Source organism: Camelina sativa, chromosome 3 (genome assembly GCF_030686135.1).
Source record: "Camelina sativa cultivar CO46 ecotype springtype chromosome 3, ASM3068613v1".
Classification (NCBI taxonomy): Eukaryota; Viridiplantae; Streptophyta; class Magnoliopsida; order Brassicales; family Brassicaceae; genus Camelina; species Camelina sativa.
Window position 1 is genome coordinate 10,975,200 of NC_141882.1, and position 18,440 is coordinate 10,993,639.

The 18,440-nt window shown below is 40.2% G+C and overlaps 3 protein-coding genes and 1 pseudogene across 6 annotated transcripts; 3 read left to right on the forward strand and 1 right to left on the reverse strand.

Moving 5' to 3' along the window:
• Positions 1-387: 387 nt before the first annotated feature.
• Positions 388-3,490, forward strand: LOC104776705 (LEAF RUST 10 DISEASE-RESISTANCE LOCUS RECEPTOR-LIKE PROTEIN KINASE-like 1.1). 2 transcript variants are annotated; one of them, XM_087502737.1, is made up of 5 exons: positions 388-670; positions 1,069-1,764; positions 1,863-1,901; positions 1,988-2,227; positions 2,313-3,490. In XM_087502737.1, exons 2-5 carry the CDS (start codon positions 1,116-1,118, stop codon positions 3,281-3,283), a joined length of 1,899 nt encoding a protein of 632 aa, XP_087358863.1. In that variant the 5' UTR covers positions 388-670; positions 1,069-1,115; the 3' UTR covers positions 3,284-3,490. The 2 variants fall into 2 exon arrangements, with proteins under 2 accessions (XP_087358863.1, XP_010499115.1); XM_010500813.3 differs by lacking the exon at positions 388-670 and having other exon boundaries at positions 734-1,764.
• A 508-nt stretch (positions 3,491-3,998) lies between these two features.
• On the reverse strand, positions 3,999-7,822 carry LOC104776706 (nicotinamide adenine dinucleotide transporter 2, mitochondrial). The gene is made up of 9 exons (XM_010500815.3): positions 6,141-7,822; positions 5,950-6,045; positions 5,671-5,777; positions 5,444-5,492; positions 5,191-5,294; positions 5,004-5,098; positions 4,800-4,888; positions 4,616-4,710; positions 3,999-4,530 (listed from the first exon to the last, which is right to left on the reverse strand). The coding sequence occupies exons 1-9, from the start codon at positions 6,220-6,222 to the stop codon at positions 4,156-4,158; spliced, it is 1,092 nt and encodes a 363-aa protein (XP_010499117.1). The 5' UTR covers positions 6,223-7,822; the 3' UTR covers positions 3,999-4,155.
• LOC104776708 (uncharacterized) lies at positions 7,615-15,544 on the forward strand (annotated as a pseudogene). Its single transcript, XR_015591434.1, has 13 exons — positions 7,615-7,771; positions 7,893-8,047; positions 8,138-8,321; positions 8,429-8,504; positions 8,621-8,652; positions 8,958-8,998; positions 9,069-9,153; positions 9,240-9,308; positions 14,020-14,024; positions 14,473-14,518; positions 14,747-14,856; positions 14,961-15,135; positions 15,265-15,544. The product of XR_015591434.1 is annotated as an uncharacterized LOC104776708 (transcript).
• Positions 15,545-16,371: 827 nt separating this feature from the next.
• Positions 16,372-17,913, forward strand: LOC104776709 (uncharacterized). Of its 2 annotated transcripts, XM_010500816.3 has the most exons (3): positions 16,372-17,311; positions 17,408-17,476; positions 17,560-17,913. In XM_010500816.3, the coding sequence occupies exons 1-3, from the start codon at positions 16,619-16,621 to the stop codon at positions 17,563-17,565; spliced, it is 768 nt and encodes a 255-aa protein (XP_010499118.2). In that variant the 5' UTR covers positions 16,372-16,618; the 3' UTR covers positions 17,566-17,913. The 2 variants fall into 2 exon arrangements, with proteins under 2 accessions (XP_010499118.2, XP_087358905.1); XM_087502779.1 differs by lacking the exon at positions 17,560-17,913 and having other exon boundaries at positions 17,408-17,482.
• Positions 17,914-18,440: the final 527 nt, after the last annotated feature.

Here is an 18,440-nt window from a genome sequence, read left to right on the forward strand (position 1 = left end):
TTAAGTTTTAAGTTTTGGGTTGAACACAAATTCCCGTCACAAAAGTCACTGAATCCAACATATAAGCGACTAGATTCATCTATGGATTCAAAACTCTATTTAAGATCTATATATGTCAAAAATGATTTCATACTACAGTAATATATTTAACTTAGAATAACAATTAAAATGAGTCTGAACATGAATTGGAAATAGCCCTCGTGTCGTCCTTATTTTACACAGAACGTGTCTACTCTCTCACTAACTAATGAATCATATATAGTATACAATAAACTTATTTTTGCTTGTTACTCTCGCCATCTCCAACATAATAAATCAAGTTATCATTACTCTAATAATTTATTACGTCCTTCATTATGTATGTTTTTTTATGTTAACTCAAAAGAGTTTCCCATTAGCGGAAAGAGGCCACGACCTATGTACTTGTCTGTGGCCTATTTAACAATATTATTGATATTATTTTAAAACTCAGGAAAATGTATATAACAAAATAAAATTAGAAAAAGATAGATCAGAAGACCTTGAAGATGAAAACAAAATGAAAGGTCTGTCTCAGTGGTTCTAACGCTTTGCTTTAATAATGGAATGGAAGACTCAGTAACACAGGGGTACGAAGAAGATAAGAGTTGTGTGGTCAAATCAAATCTTGAACATGCAACTTCGACCAAAGGTAAACGTATCTCTTCTCTATTCATTTTGAAAGTTTCTCAATCAACCAGAGTCTCCGGTCAACTGTTTTACATTTTTATTTGTCCAATAAAGCAGCAAGAACCAACGACTATTGTCTGTACAATTTATTAAAGCTGCCCACACAAATCTTTCATCCTTTTCTCTTGTAAATTGTAATAATAAAACAAAACCTCCATACATAAGACTATTCTTCCTCTAGAGCAGAGTTCTGTCTGAATCCTTCCCCGAAAAGTCAACTTGCTTGTCGCAATACCACAAAGAAGAAGGACCATACTTACTTGAACTTGAGTTCCCCACAAAAGGATAGCTAGAGAGACTTCTAAGTTCTAATCCATCTCCTGAAAAAAATGAAACCAAAGTCTTGATACTTTTTTGTAGATCTGGATATCGAATAAAAGACACAGGAGCTTGTGATCAGAACACCAATGGAATCTGTCTCTGTTTTGATCTTCTTCTTTCTCCTCCCTCTCGTGGCTGAAGCTAAGAGCACGAACCAGAGTCGTTGCAAACTTTTCACCTGCGGAGAACTCGACTTCAAGTTCCCATTCTTTAGGACAGACATGCCATCTCGATGCGGTCTTTTCAAGCTGAACTGCAGTGCAAATATGTCAGAGATACAGCTTGTAGAAGATGGGCAATGGTATAAAGTCAAAAGCGTCTCTCAAGCCAACACGATAACCATCACCGACACGGCGCTTAAAGAGAGCTTGATAACCGGAAAATGCAGTGACTTATCAAGATTCTCACTTCCAGACTCGCCATGGCTCAACTTGCCCACTTTGTACAGATGCAACAACACTAGTATGAAGAATGGCTTCACTTATGATAATTGCAGAGGAGAAGGAAGCAGCTTGTACTACTCTAATCTGCGAGATGGTCATGATGTTCCAGGGTGTTCAGCTATCAGGACTCCAAAGAGCTGGGTGACTCCAATAAAAGGAAACAAGTATGATGTAAATGCTACCTTCTCTCTTTATATAGATTTGCCTCGAGGCTGCTATAGCTGCCACAATCGTGGTGGAGAATGTAAGATGAATAAGAAGAATAAGTTTCACTGCCATGGAGTAAACAAAGGTATGAACACAGTGAAACATGTTCTTTAATTCAGCAACTCTGCTAGCAAAACACTTATCTATATGACAATAATTCGATTTCTTGTCTATTTGCTGCAGAACCAAAAAGGTTCAATTTGGAGATGAAGCTAGGATTAGGTAAAAAGAGATGTCCTGTTTTGCTCCATCTTTCTCCATGAAATAAATACTTAATTTGAATCAGTTTTCTCTCTCACTGTTTATAGGAATCGGCGGATTTCTCATCTTGATAATCATCTTGGTGGCACTCTATATCATCCATAGGAATTGCAGAAGAAGGAAAGCTGGTCCAGAGCTCTCTAGAGACAACTCGAAATCTGACGTCGAGTTTAGCCATGTCTTCTTTAAGATACCAATCTTTTCCTACAAAGAACTTCAAGAAGCAACAAACAACTTCAGTAAAGATAGATTACTAGGAGATGGAGGCTTTGGCACTGTGTATTATGGTAAGATGATCAGTGCACTAACAGTTCTAGAAAAGTGTCAAATCTCTCTATTAAGCTAATCTTCTATTCCTTTTTGATCTCTCAGGAAAAGTGCGTGATGGACGAGAAGTTGCAGTGAAGCGTCTCTATGAGCATAATTACAGAAGACTTGAGCAATTCATGAACGAGATAGAAATCCTCACACGTCTCCATCACAAGAATCTAGTCTCCCTCTATGGATGCACTTCACGCCGCAGCCGAGAACTTCTCCTTGTCTACGAGTATATTTCAAATGGCACAGTTGCAGATCATCTCTATGGTGAAAACCCGCCACACCAAGGCTATTTAACATGGTCAATGCGCATGAGTATTGCCATAGAAACAGCGAGTGCATTGGCTTACCTTCACGCTTCAGATATCATACACCGTGATGTCAAGACTACAAACATTCTGCTCGACGGAAACTTTGGAGTCAAAGTTGCGGATTTCGGACTATCCAGGTTGTTCCCGAGTGATGTAACACATGTATCAACTGCTCCTCAGGGTACTCCGGGATATGTGGACCCTGAGTATCATCGGTGCTATCATTTAACTGATAAGAGTGACGTATATAGCTTTGGAGTGGTCCTTGTCGAGCTTATATCTTCGAAGCCTGCTGTTGATATAAGCAGGTGCAAGAGTGAGATCAATTTATCAAGCTTAGCTATAAACAAGATACAGAACCACGCAACCCACGAGTTGATTGATCAGAATCTTGGATATGCGACGAATGAAGGAGTTAGAAAAATGACTACAATGGTGGCAGAGTTGGCTTTTCAGTGCTTGCAGCAAGACAATACAATGAGACCTACAATGGAACAAGTTGTGCAAGAGCTAAAGGGAATCCAGAATGAGGAGCAGAAATGTCGAAACTACGATTACAACAAAGAGGAGACAATAACTACGCACCCTTCACCACCAGATTGGGGCGAGAATGCACTATTAAAGAATGTGAAATTCCCACGTTCACCGATCTCTGTAACTGACCAATGGACCAGTAAATCAACCACACCGAATACCAGCGCCTACGAATTCTAGGATCCACCAGGTATATAGGTTTCATCATAATTGTGTCAACGAATGATAATAAGATGAGGCACTTGTGGGCTGTAGGTACTGAGAAAATGCATTTAGTAACATAACTTGAACTACCAATCACCAATTTTCTAAGTCTAATTTTGTTTACTGTATGTAATATTGACTCAAAGGTATTTTTATAAAAAGAACAAAAAAAATTGACTGTAAGAGTTAACTTGACTCACATTCACAGCTCTGTTATGATCTCAGTAGTATCTGTCTACTGATTTCAGGCCTCTTCTATCTAGTTCATCACTAGATTTGATACCAGAAACTAATTTGCATACATTATCGGAATAAAAGTCAAGATTCCTAAGGCATTCAACAAAAATCTCTCTACCCAGAAACACATGTCTTTCCTAAGTAGTCACATTGTTCCTTCAAAGTGCTAAAAAGCTAATATAACCCGGGCAAGAAGATTCCATTACCTTGTGGTAAATGAAGCGCCAGTTTTAAGAAAGAACAAGGAAATATATCGCTTCAAAGTTACAGTAGCCTCTAACATCTGCAATGCCCACAAAATTCCAATCCAAAGCATCTGCTTTTGAAATTCCCAAATCCCTTTCTATAAACCCCACAACCTGCAAATTTGCACATAGAGAGTGTGAGACGGAGAGGAATCTCAAGTCTGAGAATACCTCAATATATCATCTTTAAATACTCGCTGATCATCAAAAGGGCCAAAAAGTATTTATTGATAGGTTACACAGTTGTTAGAAACGACGAGAAAAGGTTACAACTCAGATCACCACAAGGGGAAAATTTACTTAATTGGAACATGGCATTGAAACAAAAAAAAAACCTATGAAGCATGGTTTGAGTCTGAAAAAGCGTTATTTGCTTCCAAGAGGGATAGGGGGAGTGCTGATCTTATTCGATTGAGTTTGTGATTCTCTCAAACCCAAATCTTTATCTTCTTCTTCTCCTCGTCGACTAACTAAACTCTTTCTTTGTTCTTCTCTTTCGCAATCCTCCAACTTATTAGTCTCTGGTGGCACAACTTGTCGGAAAAATCTTAGCATCATCTCATAGGTTGTAAATGTAATAACTGCTGATGGAGTTGTCCTCAGTAGGTTTGTGGCACATCCACGGTACAACCCAGGAATCCCTTCGCTTCTAAACACCTTTGTGATGCAATCAACGACTCCCGAATACTTAGTCTCAGCGTTTCTCATTTGCCCTTGTTCTTGAAGCTTGGCCCTTATCACCTGTGGATGTAACATAAACTCATGTTATAGTTGGTCAGCTTAATAGTGAGGTAAAGAGGGCACAAGAGAGAGGAACAAGAGAGACCTCGTGTGGGTAAGTCAAAACAGAGGCGATCACTTTTGCGATTGAAGAGGCAATAGCAACATTCCCAGGACTCAGATTCTCCACGGATGTATTATCTGAGAACTTAAACTAGCTATGATCAGAAACTAGTTCAGGACAGCACATGATTATGTAACAATATACTACTGGAGGAATCATGTCTTACCCATGTCTGCCATGTATTGCTTGATCTTTTCATAAGCTGGAAACTGGATTGCGACATGGCTTACTCCCGCCAAAGAAGGTAAAATGCCACTGTTCCAACACAGGAAAAATAAGCGATATAACTACCGTTTAACATACACACAAAATGTCACCAGAAAAAGGTGCTCCAATTTATGGAATTTCCAGTTTCATTTAAGATACTAACCTGTACAACCCTCGCAGTCCTTCTTCATGACAAATCCTACTAAATGCAGACATTACACTTTTGTAAGGTACCACATCCGGCCTAATTCCTTGCGTCTGAGAGGAAATGGGAAGGGATTAGGTAAAGTATATAATATGAAAAAATATGTCTATTAAAGCTGAAACCAAAGGAGGAGGAAAAAAGTTACCATTAATCTTGTCTTGACAACCCATAGCGGATTAGTTGCAATAGATGTTGCAGCTCCAGCACCAGCAGCAGCTACCATATTCGACCCAATACTAAGCTTGCCATCTATCAGGAAAATACAAGAGTTGAAAGACAGAATGATAAATAAGACTTGGTATAATTATTTGGTCAAGCGTCTCTGATACTCTTCCGGATAAACATAAGCAAAAACAAAGCACAAAAAGATTCGTAATTTGTAAGTGATAAGAACCAACCACTTGACTGCAGCACATCCTTTAGTTTCCCATAAACTGAGAAGTAGACCTACGCGTGAAACCAGAATATCGATTAAAGGAAAGACCTAACGATCGCCAAAACCAGATGAATATTGGTTACAAGACATAACGCATCTCCAGGGGAACGTTGGACAAGTAATCTCTTTCATAACAAGACAAATTCACTTGAAAAAAAACAAAGCTCGGAAGAGTAAAAAGGTGCTTACAGCCCAATTTGGGAGGAGAGCTATGATGGTAGGTGAAAGCCCTCGATACATTCCCCTAATTCCTTCATTCTTAACTATATTCTTCAGGCTTGTAATGATTACACCACCTGAAATTTCAAACATATGTATAGCGTGTTAATACTCAATAGGCATAGCTCTCAGATCAAACATGCAACAACTTCAACAGAAACAAAACTAGTTGCATACACATTAGATCTACAGCTACATCCATTACTCAATACTCCTAAGCAAATTAAGCTGAGTTAGTAGCAAAAGTACCTCTTTGACCAGAAGCTGGAGCTTCAGGGAGACCAAGAACCTGTAACCTTGTTTTGATCACATCTAATGGACAAACAAAAGTCGCCGCGATTGCCCCTGAAAAAGTTCCCAAAAATCAAACCAGTCTCATACACCCCACAAGAATCAAAACGAAGAAATAGGAAAAACACATAAATCGAACTCTCACTCACCAGCGGTGGCTCCAGCGCCGGCGTTTGCAGCAACCTCTCTAATACTACGGTAATCAAAAGCTGAGTTCCCATGTTCAATCATCTTTTAAGAACCCTAGAATCTCTCAATTTGAGGAGAAATTTTTAAACAAAAGGAATCAGAAACTCAACAAAATTGAAAACGAGATCCAGCAGTAGATGATGATGATAAACTCGTCGGCCGCGTGAATCGATGATTATATAGAGTTGTTCCCGTCGTTCTTGACATTGACCCAATCCAACACGTAGAAATTGAAATTTGTATGAAGAACGTGTAGACGGGTGTGATAAAAAAGGAAGAGACTTTTGTTGCGTACGATTTAGGCGGTCCCAAGAAGTCCAAAGAAACACAAAAGAAATGGGTCGAGAGGTTTCTTATTTAGAGGAGGGGACCTTGAATGAGCGAGAGAACTTAATAATAATCTGATAAAGATTTTGATTCCGATCGAGGAAGAGGAAGCGTCGTCACGGTTGGTTTGAGATGACGTCACATATCAGGCAACACACCACACAACCCAAGGAAGGAAGCACACTTTTTTGCCTCTCTCTCTCTGTTCGCTCTCGCTCACCCAAGATTCATCACTTTACTACCGTAATTAATAAAGGAGTCGATTGACTCAAAAGTAAATGTGATTAGCCTAGAAGAAAGTGAAGAAAAAAATCTTAAGAAGTAAAGCAGTAAATATTAAACAAAACTTCAAGATTTATATCTAACTGACGAAATTATAATCTGACTATTGATGTTGATCAGAAAATTAACTCAGAACTTCTCACATGTAGATGCATTACGTTAATTTGAAGATCCCACTAATTTAACCGAGTTAAACCTAATTAAACCGAGTCTAACCTAATTTAACCGAGTTAAACCAATTTTAACCGCAATGTAAAGCTTATTCGATTTGGTTTCCGTTGAAAAAGCAATGAAAAGTACACTAAAAAATCTAATCGGCGACCAACTCAACCACTATAATCACGGCCACCAGCCATCGTCCGTGCCAACCAACTGGAGCAGACGGCTGAGCGGTCTAGTAAAGAGTAAAGTATTAAAGGGTCATCATTCATTTGATCTTCGCCTGACCCTCTGGATTTTGTAAAGCTAAGAAGAAGCTTTCTTCGACACTTTTGGAATTCAGATTCAGCAGAAATGGGTAATCTGAAACTTGAAATGGGTATAGAGACGACGCCGAGTTCCTGCTCGAGAAACAAAAACGGCCGGAGAAATTTGGGGATGAAGCGTATGATTGCTTCGTCGATTCCGATCTCTGGGACTTGCCGTCAACGAACTTACCGATTCTAGAAGACGGAGTCAGGTCTGGATTTACTCTCTCTATACTCGAATCGTGCTCGGAGGATGTTGATTTGATGAACTTCGACTTCGAATCCACTGTGATTCTGGTAAGTTACGAGTTTAAGCACTGTCCTCTTTCTCACAAACATTTTTGTTCTGCGAGTTAATATGCAGCTGTTGGAGAATTTAGGGATTGGTTTCAGCGATGTAGGAGATTGGAGTTTCGTCAGGTTTGTAGAGGAGCCTGAGTTTGGACCTGGCCCCTGCGTCCGTACTTGTTTCATCGCTGGGAAGCTCTTGGATCATACAAATCCAAGTTTTCAAGGTTACCCTTTTATTCAATAGTATGCAATCTTAGGGAGTATAGCTTCACTTGGTTTTAAGAAACATTGAGAACTGGAAATGGAAAGAAGTAAACTCACTAGTTTTATCTTCTTATAGTGCAGACAACTCTAAGTGGATGTCCATGGAAGCATGCTTGGACTGTCTTATCGACGTGAAACCGGGCAGTGATCGTGTTGGACCATTAGTATTACTCGGACTTGGGGATGGTTCTAGTCAGTCCATGAAGCATAAGTTGCCATCTTCTCTGCCTATCCAGGTCTCTTATTGCCGGACTATCTATACTTGTTTTCTTCATCTTTATCTTTATTTAGAATCCAATTTTTATGTCTTCTTTTTTCTATCTCAGGAATATCCACCTGGTGTTATGCTTGTGCCAATGTGTAGCAGGACTTTGAAACCTTTCAAGACAACGAATTTGGTTGTGTTTGCTCCAGATAATGGTTCAGAGGATCATCAAGGGAACGATTTTGTAGCTCATGGTGACGCATTGATAGTAGATCCCTGGATGCCTCTACAAACTCCACGTTGAGGTTTGTCACTACCTATGTGATTTCTTTGCATGGATCATGGAAATTTCTCATTGTCTTAAAAGATCTGGTCTTTAATATTCACAACTGCATTGTTTTCTCTTGACCAGCTCAAGAAAATCGTTAATGCTTTGCCTAGAAAGCTAATAGTCTTTGTTACTCATCACCATCGTGAGCACATTGAAGGTAGGGATCTGTTGTTTTTCGTTCTTGTTTGGTAGCTTCTTTGGTTTTTCTTCTCATAAATAATTCCAACACATATTTCTTTATGCTTATGATCCTCCTCTTCATCCATGTTTCAGGTCTTTCTGCTATATAAGAAAGCAATCCTGATGCTATTCTCAGGGCCGACCCAGTGAAATTTGTGGCCCAATACAAAACAATTACTTTTTAATAGATTTTATAGATAAAAAAATAAAACTGAAACTAAATCTTAAAATTTCGGAAAATGAGGTCTATTTTTGCAATAAAAAAGTAGATAAATTTAAAACTTGAGGCCAAATCTATAACTTTCATAAAATTGAGGCCTATTTTTGCAGTAAAAATATTTTTTGAGGTCTATTTTTGTTACTAAAAATCTCAAAAAATATGGAGGCCCAACACCCATGTGTCATAAGAATGGGTGAAGGGTCGGGCCTGGCTATTCTAGTGGCACATGTCAAAACTAGGCATCGCATTGGTATCACTCTTTAATATTGTTTTCTGTTCAGGGAATCCAACTTCTTATATTAAATACCGTGTTATTCCATATGGTTGGTCTGGTAACTATACCCCAGTTTCTGGAAGAGAAAACATATATGTCAAGGGTCAGAGATTGACCGTCATTTTCTCTCCGGTAACTATCCAACTATTTTAAATCCTCTGTAACCCTCGGATGGAAAGTATATACTTATAAACTACTAACCAAGACAAATATTCCAGGGACACACAGATGGCCATATGGCACTACTTCATGTCTCCACTCATTCTCTGATTGTTGGTGATCATTGTGTATTGAGGATATCTTGATTTCAATCATATCAATGATTGATGATATGATTTACGATATGATTGAGTACGTTAAGGTTGTAATTATAGATAGTCGTATATATTACCATTCATTGTAATGTGATACTCTAGATCCTATCCCTTGTATAAATACAGATCCTCTCAATGTAATAAAATATCACTTCTACAAATCTCTTTATGGTATCAAAGCATTACCGTCTCTAAAGCTTTTCTTTTACGGAGAAAAAAAAAACTCTTCTCTCCTTTTTGTTTTTCTTCTTCGAGGTTCATCACCATGTCTTCCTCTAACAACACCTCTCCTCCTACAGTTACTGAAGCCGTCAATGTCACCAACATCCAAACTCTCATTCTCCATCAACATGACCGGCGTCACCAAACTCACCGCCGTCAACTACCTCATGTGGAGTCTTCAGGTCCACGCCTTGCTTGACGGCTATGACCTGGCCGGTTATCTTGATGGCTCCGTCGTTGCTCCTCCTGTCACGCTCACCACCGGTGATGATCTCACGGTGAATCCAGCGTACACGATCTGGAAACGCCAAGATCAACTTATCTATAGTTCTCTCATTGGTGCCATTTCCACTCCTCCCGTGCCACTACGTCTGCTGAAGTTTGGACAAACCTGTCCTCCACTTATGCTAAACCAATTCGTGGTCACATCCGTCAACTTAAGACGCAACTCAAACACTGGAAGAAAGATGACAAGACTATTGATGTGTATCTTCAAGGTGTTGTCACACATCTTGACCAACTTGCCATCCTTGGTAAACCCGTTGAGCATGAAGATCAGATTGATCTGATCTTAGAAGGCCTTCCATCCAACTATCGTCAGGTTGTGGATCAAATTGAAGGAAGGGATACTCCTCCTTCCATACCTGAAGTCCATGAACGGCTCCTCAACTTTGAAGCAAAGCTTCTATCTGCTGCCCCTGCTCCTGTCCCCATCACGGCCAACGCTGTCCAACACCGCTCTCCGTCCAAGACCTCTCGTCATCATACCAAGCCAAGGAATGGTACCGCTCACACTTCCGGCTCGTGGCAATCATCGCCGAACATGACACGCTCTGACTCTCGTGGGGCCAAACCTTACCTTGGACGATGTCAGATTTGTGGTGTCCACGGACACAGCGCAAAACGCTGTAATCAGCTTCACGCTTTCCAGCAACAGTCTGCCTGGCAGCCTCGTGCGAATATGGTGGTTCGCTCACCTTGGGTCGTTGATAGTGGTGTGATATGTTACGGTTTTGACTCGCTTTGACCCCGTTTATTTGATAGTTTTGTAGTTGTTTGAGTCCTTTTCAGGTTATAATACGAGGCTAGGAAGCTAAAAGCAAGGATTGGAACAGCAGGAGCAATCGGAGCAGAAAGGAGTTGAATTGGAGCAGAAAAGCTGATTTTAGACCCAGGAGCACATGCTCTCGATTTCCGAGCACATGCTCCCAACTCTACGGATTCATGACGACATGGTGCCACCCACCATATCACTTTGGACCTCGACAACCTCTCACTTCACCAGCCGTACAATGGTGGAGATGATGTGATCATTGCTGATGGTTCCACTCTTCCGATTACGCAAACTGGTTTCACTTCCTTACCTACCACTACTCGCTCTTTAAATTTACAACGAGTTCTCTATGTTCCTAACATACACAAGAATCTCATCTCGGTGTATCGTCTTTGCAATGCTAATCGTGTTTCTGTGGAATTCTTTCCTGCTTCCTTTCAGGTGAAGGATCTCAGCACGGGGGTCCCGTTACTCCACGACAAAACTAAAAACGAGTTGTATGAGTGACCTCTCTCACCATCTCAAGTTGTGGCTATGGTTGCTGCGTCTTCATCAAAGGCTACTCATTCCTCTTGGCACTTCCGTTTGGGACACCCCTCCTCTACTATTTTAAACAAAAAATTTTCCAGTTTTTCTCTTCCCGTTTCTGAACAATCTCACAAGCTTATGTCCTGTTCTGATTGTTTGATCAATAAAAGTCATAAAATACCTTTTTCTCAGTCCACAATCACCTCTTCTCGCCCTCTTGAACATATATACTCTGATGTTTGGAGTTCTCCGATTCCCTCCCTTGATCATTACAAATACTATCTTCTCCTTGTTGATCACTATACTCGATACTCTTGGCTATATCCCCTCAAATAAAAATCACAAGTTAAACCAACATTCATTGCCTTCAAGAATCTGGTAGAGAATCGTTTCCAGGCAAAAATCGGTACCTTCTATTCTGATAATGGAGGTGAGTTTATTGCTTTGCGTGAATTCTTCTCCACTCATGGCATCCCTCATCTAACATCTCCACCGCACACTCCCGAACACAATGGGATCTCAGAGAGGAAACATCGTCACATTGTTGAAATTGGTCTCGCTCTCATGTCTCACGCTTCTGTTCTGAAGACCTACTGGCCATATGGTTTTGCGGCTGCAATTTATTTGATCAACAGAATGCCTACACCGGTTCTTGATCTCCAATCACCATACCAAAAACTTTTTGGCCAGGCTCCTAACTATTACAAGCTTCGAATCTTCGGTTGTTCTTGCTATCCATGGTTGCGCCCCTACACTCACCATAAGCTTGAAGATCGATCCATGGAGTGTGTCTTTCTAGGTTATTCCACTTCTCAGAGTGCATATCTATGTTTGCATAAACCCACTGGTTGTGTGTACACCTCCCGACATGTACAATTTGATGAGCAGCGATTCCCATTCTCTGTTCCTCCGTCGGGAGTCTCCATCACCGCCACTCACGTGCCCGACACGGTTGTTCACTCGTCCACTCATACAACTCTTCGAGTCTTGCCTCTGGTTCCTCCGTCGCTGACCCTTGACGAGCCTGACTCACCGGTACCGACGCCGCCATCCTCTTCGACAAACTCTCAGGTATCATCTCCGACTCAAACTTCTTCTTCTTCTTCCTCCTCAAATTCTGAGCCCACTTCTCCACAAGAAAATGGGCCTCAAACCTCGGCCCAGTCTCCCCAAACCCAATCCACAAATTCTCCTCCCATCAATTCAGAAAACCCACCAACACAAAGCCCTACTCCAAATCACTCGGCCCAAACTCACACCACACATTCGACTCCTTCACAACACGAACCCGACTCCCGTGACTCCATCTCTTCCACCTCTTCTTCGTCTCCTTCCGCTTCTCCACCTCCACTACAATCACTCCCTTCACCCATCATCCCCGCCAACAATCACTCGATGTCCACACGTGCCAAAGCAGGAATTACCAAACCCAATCCCAAATATTTATACGCTGCAACATTAACAACCGGTGATGATCCTGAGCCACGCACCGTCATTCAAGCCCTCCAAGATAAGCGATGGCGTAACGCGATGGGAACGGAGTTTAATGCTCAGGTCGGTCAGCGCTCTTGGGATCTAGTTCCTCCTCCACCTCCAACAAAAACAATTATTGGCTGTCGTTGGATATTCACGAAGAAACACAATGCCGATGGGTCCTTAAATCGATACAAGGCGCGTCTCGTTGCTAAGGGTTACAATCAACGTCCCAACATTGACTATGCGGAGACTTTCAGCCCGGTGATCAAATCCACCACCATTCGTGCTGTCCTTGGAGTTGCGGTGGATCGTTCTTGGTCGATTCGATAGTTAGATGTTAATAACGCATTCCTACAAGGTACATTAACTGATGAGGTTTATATGGTCCAACCACCAGGTTTTGTAGACAAAGATAAACCAGACCATGTCTGTCGTCTCCGGAAAGCACTCTATGGTCTCAAAGAAGCACCGCGGGCTTGGTATATTGAATTGAAGAATTATTTGGTCAGTGTTGGTTTTCATAATTCTGTCTCCGATACGTCACTTTTTATCTTAAGGAAAGGTCAATCGGTTATTTACATGCTTATCTATGTGGATGATATCTTGGTCACGGGAAATGATATGCGATTGTTACGAGATACACTCGATGCATTGGCAACAAGGTTTTCAGTCAAGGATCATGACGAGTTACATTACTTTCTTGGTATTGAGGCGAAGCGTGTGCCAACGGGTCTTCATTTAAGTCAACGCAAATATATTCTTGATCTATTGACACGCACCAACATGCTCAACTCCAAGCCAGTGACAACGCCAATGGCCACCTTCCCAAAGCTTACACTCAACTCCGACTCACCGTTACCGGATCCGACAGAATATCGGGGTGTTGTGGGGAGTCTGCAATACTTGTCATTTACTCGACCTGATCTCTCTTACGCTGTAAATCGACTCTCTCAGTATATGCATGCCCCTACTACTACTCATTGGCAAGCGGTGAAACGTTTACTCCGTTACTTAGCCGGCACGGTTTCACATGGCATCTTTCTGCGCAAAGGTAACAACAATTCTCTCCATGCTTATTCGGATGCGGATTGGGCAGGTGATAAGGATGACTACACCTCTACAAATGGCTATATTGTGTATCTTGGACAACACCCTATATCGTGGTCTTCAAAGAAGCAACGTGGTGTGGCCAGATCCTCGACTGAAGCAGAGTATCGCTCGGTTGCTAACACATCATCGGAGCTCATATGGATAACATCCTTGTTGGCTGAGCTTGGTATTCAACTCCCACGGGCCCCGGTGATATATTGTGACAATGTTGGGGCAACATATCTATGTGCTAATCCCGTTTTCCATTCTCGAATGAAGCATTTAGCGTTGGATTACCATTTTATACGCAACCAGGTTCAGTCAGGCAGTCTCCGTGTTGTTCACATCTCGACACATGATCAGCTTGCGGATCCCATGACAAAGTCGTTGTCTCGTGCTGCTTTCACAGATTTCTCGAACAAGATTGGAGTTACAAGAGTACCTCCATCTTGAGGGGGTGTATTGAGGATATCTTGATATCAATCATATCAATGATTGATGATATGATTTACGATATGATTGAGTACGTTAAGGTTGTAATTATAGATAGTCGTATATATTAGCATTCATTGTAATGTGATACTCTAGCTCCTATCCCTTGTATAAATACAGATCCTCTCAATGTAATAAAATATCACTTCTACAAATTTCTTTATTGTGTTGGGTAAGACAAACAACCTCAGAAATTTTCTGTAGCTAATAGGCCAATTTAAGTCAGTGAAACTAGATTGACTCTTATGTTAAATCCGCAACTGGGGTTTTTTTCAGTCAAGGAAGTGCTGTCTTGGACATCAGAGAAGGTGGTAACATGATGGTAAGTACTAACTATGCTCAGGCTTTTCTATTTTGAATACTTCAGTGCCGAACTTAGTGTGATTGTTGTTGACATTCGATAGATTGGGATGTTTTGTTTCCAAATTTTCCCCTCTAATATTTGAAGTTGTGTAAGATAGTAATGCATTTTATTGGTCTGTGGGAAATTTGTTTAGCCATGGAAGTCCCGTAACATCATGTTCCTTAATTTCCATTTTTTCATTTGCAGGAATACTATCAATCGACATATAAATTCCTGGAGCTGTCTCCAGATGTGGTGATTCCCATGCTTGGAAGGGTTAATTTGTGGCCGAAACACATGCTTTGTGGATATCTCAAGTATGTATAAGAATATGCTGTTGTGGAAAATCTCATTTTTTTAAAAACCTGTCGATGTTTTAAAGAGGGAACACAATAGTAAAAGGAGTGACCTTGTTTTCCAGGAATCGCAGAAGCAGAGAAGAATCCATCCTAAAGGCTGTTGAAGATGGAGCTCAGACGTTATATGACATAGTTGCCAATGTGTACTCAAGTGTGGATCGCAGACTCTGGTGGGCTGCATCATGGAACGTAAGGCTGCATATCGACAATCTGGCTGTAGAAAACAAGTTACCAGAGGTAAAACTCATTCTTTTTTAAAATCCAAATGCACACAAAAACATGTCTCAAAAACACAACCTTAGTAAGTTCGTAGCAAATTAAGTTACTACCACTCCTTTCACTGCTAATTATGTTGAGTTGGTCCAGGGATTCTCAATCCAGAAGTTCAAAGCAAGTTGCGGACTGCGTTTTGCGATACGGTGGACAACAGGTTATGTCTGTAGCCATATTCCATTCAAGGTTAATAAGCCAGGTTTTATTATGTCACTGATAGCTGCAGGAGCTGGATATTTTCTTCTGTACACATCTAAACGGAAGAACAACCAGATTGAATCTTGATGAGTAAAGTGATAGTAAATCGTATTAAAAGTAGTATATTTGGCAATATACCCTTTTTATGAACTTCGACTTTCATTATTAGAGTAATAAAAACACTCCAGAAAATGGAAAGTTGGCTTTTAACTAGCTCTCTCTCTACTTAAATTAAGGACTTCTAAACTGACGTTTGGATGAATGTGGAAACTTCTCAAAATCATTAATACATAAATATTTTTTAGTTGACATTTTTATTCAGGTAACTGTATATCAGTATTACATTCTAGTGATTTAGATCCTTTTCCCGAGCAAAACATGTCCCAGGTAAATTTGTAGTTACGTAAAACTTTAGATCTTTTTTTTTTTTGTGTGTGTTAGAAAATTTGAAGATTGAGCCTATGTTGAAAGTTGAAACACTATATTCAGTTTATCTAGTTAAAAAAAAAAAAAAAATTATTTCCATAATTGATTGGTTCTTCTAAGCCAAATCCAACTCGGAATTTCGGAAATTAAAAATCTCGTGTAACTTATTACTTAACTAAAAAAGAAATAAAAATTAGTGAGATTTATTAAAGACCTAAGATAAATATCAAGTTAGCCAAATTATATAGAATCCTATAAACAATTAATATTTCGAAATAAAGTAATTGGTGGAGTATATTAATTTTTGAAAATTGACCTAGTAAAAGTGTAATTAGAAGAAACTGAGAAGAAGAAAACTCCAAAAAAAAAAAAAAAAAAAAGGGGAACAAAAGACTTCGACTGTAATTTGGTTAATGAGATTAAACGGTTGAGATGAAAGATAAGAATTAAGAAACAATCCAACGACTAATAAATCACCGTCTAAACTTGAAAAATGGAAATCATACAATACAACCCGGGAAAATGTAAAATCCCCCCAAAGCACATGCGTATGTTAGCGAACGATCTTATAAAATACCGAAAATACCCTCCGATCCAGTATTGATTTCCGAAAAAACTCTCCTTTAACTCTGCCTATATATACAAAAAAGCTTTAGTTAGCCCTCTCCTCCTTCTCTGGCGGTATCATAATAAAAAAAAAAAACACCTAGCCGAGATAATTCTCCGGCGACTCTGAAAAAAAGTTAAAAGATTTTCTTGTGAAAAGTTCTCTGTTTGTGGGTTGGTGGATCGAAATAGAGAAGAGGAAGAAGGAGTGAAATCGATGGTGTTTCCCGGTGAGATGACGACGACGAGACCTGAGCAAAGATCGAAGACTCTTCACAATTTCCCTTTACCGAACTTATGGGGGAACCAGAGACACCTCAAGTGCATGAAGATCGACTCAAACGGAAACGGCGGCGATCACCACCGACTAAGACGCCGATCTCCTCCTTCGAGATACTCCGATTCGACCCCGTTTCGATTCGATCATCGCCGGAGCAGAAACGCGGCGTTTAAATCTGGTGGAGGAAGCGAGGAAGGGATCGAGGAGTTCAGGGTGAAGCTTATGTCGGATCTGAAGACGGTGAGGGATAAGATCACACAATCCATGTTTAACAAGGACGTAATCGAAGAGGAGAGGGAAGATGAAGAAGAAGAAATCGCCGGTTCCGGTCAAGAGAAGGATGTCTCTCCGACGGTGAAGCCGTGGAATCTTAGGAAACGAAGAGCGGCGGCGTGGAAAGAACCGGTTTCCTATAAGGGAATCGCGATTGAGGAGAAGGTGGTAGTGACGCCGTTGTTGAAAGGAGGAGGAGGCGGAGTGGTCGAAGCGGAGACGATGAAGAAGATGCGTCCTAAGTTCGCTGTGAAGCTATCGAAGAAAGAGATCGAAGAAGATTTCGTTGGGATGTTAGGTCACCGACCACCCCGTCGGCCCAAGAAACGGCCCAGAACTGTTCAGAAAAAACTCGATGTAAGTTTCTCTGATTTGATTGTTTTTTTTTCTTGATTTTTTATTTGAGTGTCTTGTTGACTGATAAAATTTGGATTCTTCTTTTGTTGTATGCAGAGTTTGTTTCCTGGGTTGTATCTGACTGAAGTGACGCTTGATGCATACAAGGTTCCAGAAGAAACCAAGGTATAATCATCATCATTCATCACGGATTTATTCAAAGCATTGGTTTTGAAAGACTCTGATTCTTAAATGTTTGCTTTTTACAGAGATGATGAGGATTGTGTAATTGAAGTCTCCTGTCAATATATTTGAATCTGGAGTTTGAGGGTTAAAGATCTTGGACGCTCCTTCTTCCTTCTTTCTCTTGCTAATTTTCCTTTTTTTTTTTTTTTTTTTTTTTTTCTTGATTAATTCTTTCTTCCCAAATTGTTCTGAAATAAAAAAAATGTACAAAATGAAAAGTTATTAGGTTCCGGTTGATTAATACATAATAATAATGTTTACTTCTTCATTCAACAAAAAAGGTTTCTTTCTTTCTGAACAAATCTTTACTATTGTAAGCGGAAACAAAAAAAAGTTGTTTTCGTAGGCTATTATAAATAAGGTGTTGTTCTTTCTCAGTCTCAGATTCTTCACATGCGTGTGCTTAATTAGTAGTGTGTGATCTTGATTAATTAGTGAAAGCAGCCTAGATTTGTCTTTGAGTAGTAACATTGATGCACCGACAGAGGCTGAAAACCCAAAGATCTTTTGTGTGAGGGTTTTCATTTAAGACAAGAAAAAGGCTTTTGTCTTTTGTTTCCCTTTCTTTCTCATATATGTACTTCTTCAAAACTGATAAAGGGAACAGGAGTTGTTGTTGTATCATGGTTCAATGTCCAGGAAGATGATGATGATATAATTTACTATGTTTTCCCGCGTTGGCTTTGTTTCCGCTTTATTGAGTTGAGTCTTTTGACTCATTCTTCCGCTGGTTCACTTCTTCCGGTTTGGTTGGTTTAACAAGAACTGCCGTGCTTAACTAGACTCTTTTAATTGTGGTTGACTTTGCTCTATACCTCTATGAATATTCTATGGCTAAACTATAGACTATAGACATAGTTACTTCAACTTTGTAATAATCTGAGAGAAGAGATAATGTGCAATT

Excerpts from the sequence above, each read along its gene's own strand:
- LOC104776705 (XM_087502737.1), top strand. The coding sequence starts at position 1,116 with ATGGAATCTGTCTCTGTTTTGATCTTCTTCTTTCTCCTCCCTCTCGTG. Across the intron at positions 1,765-1,862 it reads CTGCCATGGAGTAAACAAAG|AACCAAAAAGGTTCAATTTG; the intron begins GTATGAACACAG and ends TATTTGCTGCAG. Across the intron at positions 2,228-2,312 it reads CTTTGGCACTGTGTATTATG|GAAAAGTGCGTGATGGACGA; the intron begins GTAAGATGATCA and ends TTGATCTCTCAG.
- LOC104776706 (XM_010500815.3), bottom strand. The coding sequence starts at position 6,222 with ATGATTGAACATGGGAACTCAGCTTTTGATTACCGTAGTATTAGAGAG. Across the intron at positions 4,889-5,003 it reads GGACTGCGAGGGTTGTACAG|TGGCATTTTACCTTCTTTGG; the intron begins GTTAGTATCTTA and ends GTGTTGGAACAG. Across the intron at positions 4,711-4,799 it reads GCAATACATGGCAGACATGG|ATAATACATCCGTGGAGAAT; the intron begins GTAAGACATGAT and ends TTAAGTTCTCAG.
- LOC104776709 (XM_010500816.3), top strand. The coding sequence starts at position 16,619 with ATGGTGTTTCCCGGTGAGATGACGACGACGAGACCTGAGCAAAGATCG. Across the intron at positions 17,312-17,407 it reads CTGTTCAGAAAAAACTCGAT|AGTTTGTTTCCTGGGTTGTA; the intron begins GTAAGTTTCTCT and ends TGTTGTATGCAG.